We start from the raw sequence: 5,000 nt of genomic DNA on the forward strand, positions 1-5,000 counted from the left end.
GATTATAGAACTCATTAAAAATTCATGATGGGAAAACAAAAGAAATGTTTTATTAATCAATACCTGTATTTCTGATACAGCTTTCTCTTCATTTACATAAATATTTCTTTCAATTTTCACGGTTAAAATGTCTTGAATCACCAAAAATACCTAGTGTACATTAACACTTAAATGCTGACATTTCATCACCACAATACAATATTTGCGCCCGGATTGCATCGGATAGAAAATGTCTCGCCTTCGGCTCGACATTGTATATCCGATACAATACAGTCGCTCATATTGTATTTAGTACTTACTTCATGGTTGGTGAGTGCGTACGATTTTTATTCACAAGTTGTGAAGGATCACTTAAACGAACGAGTGAGCTAAGTTTAACGATCCTTCACAACGAGTGAGTAATAAAAATCGTACAAACGAGCAAATAAATAATTTCTTTATTATTTAAGTATAGAGATCATAAAGTTAACGAGGTAAGTGTTGATTGAGAGGTTATTAAACCATTGATCGGGAATAAAAGCCCCAAATAAATAGCAAAATATTTTTGAAATAAAAGAAATCTTTACGTTCCATAACTCGCTTGAACACTTTTAAGACTCTTAAACATTTTCTGAAGTATTTGTGGAGAAAAGTAAGCAATAAAATATCAAAAACTTTGAAAACCATACACCAGTTAGCCGCCATGTTAACTAATTTTACTCCCGGCATTGGTGCACAGTCCACCCGCGCCAAAGCTCAACATAATACTAGCCAATCAAAAGGCTGATACGACAATTTTTCACTAGTGAAGAAAAAGTACAAGTTTACACTAGTGAAAACATCGTATATCCTTTTTATTTTATCACGGAAATGTACGTAAATCTCTATACTTATATAACAAAGGCAATCATTCCATGGTTTGCAGGACATGCACCGCTGTCACGGTTTTAACAAGGATCATTACAAAAGTACTTTCGAATAGACAAAACAAAACGATTTTTTTTAAATCTCTTCCCTACCTTACGTTTTTCTGGAGCTAAAAGTTCATTAACCTCGGAAGACAAGCGAGACACCGATTTCTTTGGGGGCAATGCAGGGAGACTTCCTTCATAGGTAGAAGGATTTGAAATGGATTCATCTCCAGGTCGTGTTTCGTTTATTGTAGCGTTCGTTGGTGGGCCCCCTGACTTTGAAGTGTCCATATCCGAGGGGCTGTGGACTAAAATACTCTTGCGCTTTGGGGGGATGGCAGGAGATGTCCGTCCACTGAAATAAAACAAAGGAAAAGCAAGGAAACGGAAAGATGAACTACAAATAAACAACTTTGATTACATGTGCTTGTTTTTCAATAGTTGAATTTCAAGAAACGTTTCCAGCATGATGATAGTTAACCAGGAATGCAACTTTTAATTTTTTTCTTTTCATATGCTACCACTAGTCCTGGGACAGAGTAATCCGGCTAAATTGACGATTAAAGTCAATCCAGAGAAAATTTGGAATTGTCGATAATCGTCATTTCAGAGGTAGAGGACATGTTGCACCATTGCAGGCTTTCCTCCGCTCGTTCCAATTCCGGTCCCAGCTGGTGAGCGCTCGCAATTCGGCGCAGGGAGAGCCTGTGTGCAGGCTAGTCTCTGAGGGAAACCAAGAAATGTAGGGAAAGAATGAAAGTCAACACCTACTTCTGTTGCGATGGAGAGGCCGGTGTGGGGTGTCGGAGAATACTGGCAGGCGACGAACTCCTATGTTGAATTTTGCCGGAGAGAACATTTTTGCGACGTATCGCTTCCGGAGAGTCAGCGGGAGAACTGTCTGATCTAGAACCCTTGACGGGAACGGGAGGAGCTGGTTCGTTGATCTCTGAAAGGACCTCGAGGGACTTTGATTCAGTTATCTTAGAAAAGAAAATTCAAAGAACAAAAACAACAACAACAACATTAGAACAGCTTCAAACTTCAGTTACCAGGTAACTCTTCACAGCCTCTGAATTCACTGGATCGGGATAGGACGTAGAAATATTGTGTACATGAAATTGAAAAACTGAATACTCATTCATAGGAGATTTCAGGACTAAAGTAATGTTTAAAGAACGAGCAGCAGTGGTTTATCGGGTTAAAAACAGGAGGCGTAGCCGAGTGTTTTTTGACCCGATAAAACACGTGCTGCGAGTTTTCTGAACGGCTTCCAAAACATTCCACTAAAAGCGAGAGGAGAACATTGGCATAGAAGAAAAACAAGGCGGGCTTCATTACTATTTTTTACATAAAGAATTCTAATGAGAAGTGTTTTATCGGGTTTTAAGCTCGTGCACGTGACGTTTTAATCGATATTTTGATAGGCTGTTAGGCTCATGAATTATTAATTGTTACTTTGAAGATATATATCTCGAAAAGTTTAATCAGGAACAACTTAGGAACAGTTAGTGGACAGAACGGGTCATGAACCTGGGATCTCGGATCTCAAGGCAAGCGTTCAACCAACACGATCTCTTCCTCAAATGAAGGATTATCCTTCATTGTCAGTTTGTCTTAAATGAAGTACTTTCCTCCATTTTGATCACTCTATTGCAGGACTTGTGGTAGCAAATAAAAAGAAAAAAAGTAAAAGCAGCCCCTGGACAGAATTTGAACCCGGAGCACCCACTGTGAAGGAACGTTTTTTTATCCACTTAACCACTAAAGATCAACTGACTAGAAAATGTGCCGATTATTTACCAAAAATAATTAGCCTGAACCTTGATTTTAAAATGGTTAGCTTTCTCTTGAAGTTTGGTAGCGACATTTTTCACTGGGTAAGCTTGCTTCTTAGCGGTTGCTAATGCAAGTTTACATCGGCAGTTTTGGAAGAAAAAATTATTGCATTAATAAAAAATGATATCCTCGCAGTTAGTGATGCGGTAGACTAGTGGTTAAGTGAAAGGGTTATTAATCACACTTTCCCAGGTTCGAGTCCTGCGAGTCCAGACACTAGGGTTTGGCTTTTAAAAGAAATATGTTCGTTTCCCATGATCCCTATCAAGCTTTCAGTGTCCAAAATGAACGATAATACTTCACTTGGAAGAAATTGACAATTAAGAATAATCCTTCAATTGAGGGAGAGATTTGTTGGTTCAACCCACTAGGATACGTTGCCTCCAAACGTACCTACGGCTCATTACGTGTGTTTACTTATGTTCATTGCTTTCTGAAGCAAGAACAGTTGAGCAGACTTGCGTTTTAAGTCCTGACCAGTTGTAAATCAGCAAAAAGAGTCGGAAACAACGTAATAGAAACGGACAAATCCGATTATTTGAATTTTTATTTACATAACATGATTCGAAAGCATTGCACATATCTTTTGTTGAGGAGATAGGAACCCTAAATGTTGGCGGGTTTTCGGCGTCCTTGTGAGCAACTTTGTCTTGTCACACTAAGAACGGACACATACTGAAATTGTTCGTTTACCGGAACGTGTCGGTAAGTTGCAGGAAAACCAATAGAGTGATCGCTTCTTTCCTTGGAGCTGATTTCAACGATCAAACGATGGAATCAAAAGATCGATCAATCCATCAAAAAGTTTTCTTTACCTGGTTGGGTTCTTTATTGTACCACAAGCTCTGGCGAGTGCTTTGTTCCGACTGGCGTCTCTTCTTTGAATTAGGCGTCTGAGCAGCGCTGTGGACAAAAAGTCGGGTTTATTCTATGCCTTTCAGCCTTTTAAAAATCGAAAGGGTACAAAACCGTGCTAGTAAGGAGACTGGGGATAGCAGAACTGTGACGTCACAACAGAACAAAAGTTTTCCAGGGCCCGAATTTTCCGTTTTTAGATTTTGCTGGAACTGCTTCTGAGATGCGTTGCATTTGGTTGCGATGATGCTAAAGACAAAAGAACGAAATAATTTCGATCACTAAAAATCCCTTCGGTTCTGAATTGACTTCACTGGTCTGCTATTCCCTGTTTCCTTACTAGCGCGGTTTTGTAACCCCCCCCCAAGTGAAAATTGTGAAAAGGCTGAAAGGCATACAATAAAAATCGGTATGGATTTTTTTTGGTTGTTTTTATCTCAGAAAACCATGTTTCACTTGAGTAAATTAAAAAAACCTGTCAGATACACGTTAAGATGCTGCTTCTAATGTTGTTGATGATGATGATTCAAATTATGACGTTGGTATGTTGCTTCTGTCACTAACTTTGAACCAACACACATAAATGACTAGATGAATATACCCTCGTAGCATTTCCGCTGGTAAACTGATCTTTCTATCTTCTTTTTTATCACGCAATGTTCCGTGCGGGGGTACGGGCGGTAGAGGAACCTGAAACACGTTGAACGAAAATTTGTTAAAGAAGAAGACACGCTGCGAGGTTCAAAGCCTTTTTCACACGCGGATATTTCTCAATCAACAGTGAATGCATACAGAGCTTTGTGATAATATGCAGAGACAAAAAAACCCCTAGGGGAAATCTGTTCATAAAACTTTTTAATCTGATATGTTGTTTGCTTTCTTGTTTTAAAGGTCCTCAATCAGTTAAGCCGCCATGGAATTATCTTTTAAGGCTTCCGTCTTTTTGCCATGAATCTTGATCGCCATCTTGGATTGCAAGAGAGGGAAAAGCCTTTTCTAACTTGTGGCTTCTGGACTAAATCCTTTTTATACTGAGAGGGAGTAAAACCCAAAATTTATGGCATTTCGTTAAAGAATCAAAACATTTCAGAAGATCTCCATCATTACCGGTAGCGTGTTCGGTCTTGGTGGCTTTCGGCGTTCTCCAGTGACTCGGACCTTCATATCAGCAAAACAAGTTTCCATCTTCAGATGGAAAGGACGAAGATCTTTAGTAGTTAATTCATCGTGAAGTTCGAGGCCTTTCTCCAAAACTTTGACCTGATGGAAAGAAGAATCTCAGAAAATTAGCACTATGACAATGACGAAAACGATTTATTTCAAAACAGGGAAGTGTGTTAACCTAACAAAATTTGTTGGAAAAGAAATTGATCTCCACATAAATTCAAGTTAATGGGACGACTATGAGCGACCACA

General features: G+C 39.1%; 1 protein-coding gene across 1 annotated transcript in view; it reads right to left on the minus strand.

The window, feature by feature from the left end:
* Positions 1–4,865, minus strand: part of LOC138016425 (uncharacterized) — a 6,647-nt gene extending 1,782 nt beyond the window's left edge. Inside the window, exons 1-5 of the mRNA XM_068863566.1 lie at positions 4,692–4,865; positions 4,186–4,274; positions 3,545–3,632; positions 1,662–1,873; positions 999–1,245 (exon numbers count right to left, since the gene is read on the minus strand). Coding sequence (XP_068719667.1) covers positions 999–1,245; positions 1,662–1,873; positions 3,545–3,632; positions 4,186–4,274; positions 4,692–4,769 — 714 coding nt within the window. The 5' untranslated portion in view covers positions 4,770–4,865. The remainder of the gene's footprint in view (positions 1–998; positions 1,246–1,661; positions 1,874–3,544; positions 3,633–4,185; positions 4,275–4,691) is intronic.
* Between the last annotated feature and the right edge of the window lie 135 nt (positions 4,866–5,000).

Source organism: Montipora capricornis, chromosome 9, assembly GCF_036669925.1.
Source record: "Montipora capricornis isolate CH-2021 chromosome 9, ASM3666992v2, whole genome shotgun sequence".
Classification (NCBI taxonomy): Eukaryota; Metazoa; Cnidaria; class Anthozoa; order Scleractinia; family Acroporidae; genus Montipora; species Montipora capricornis.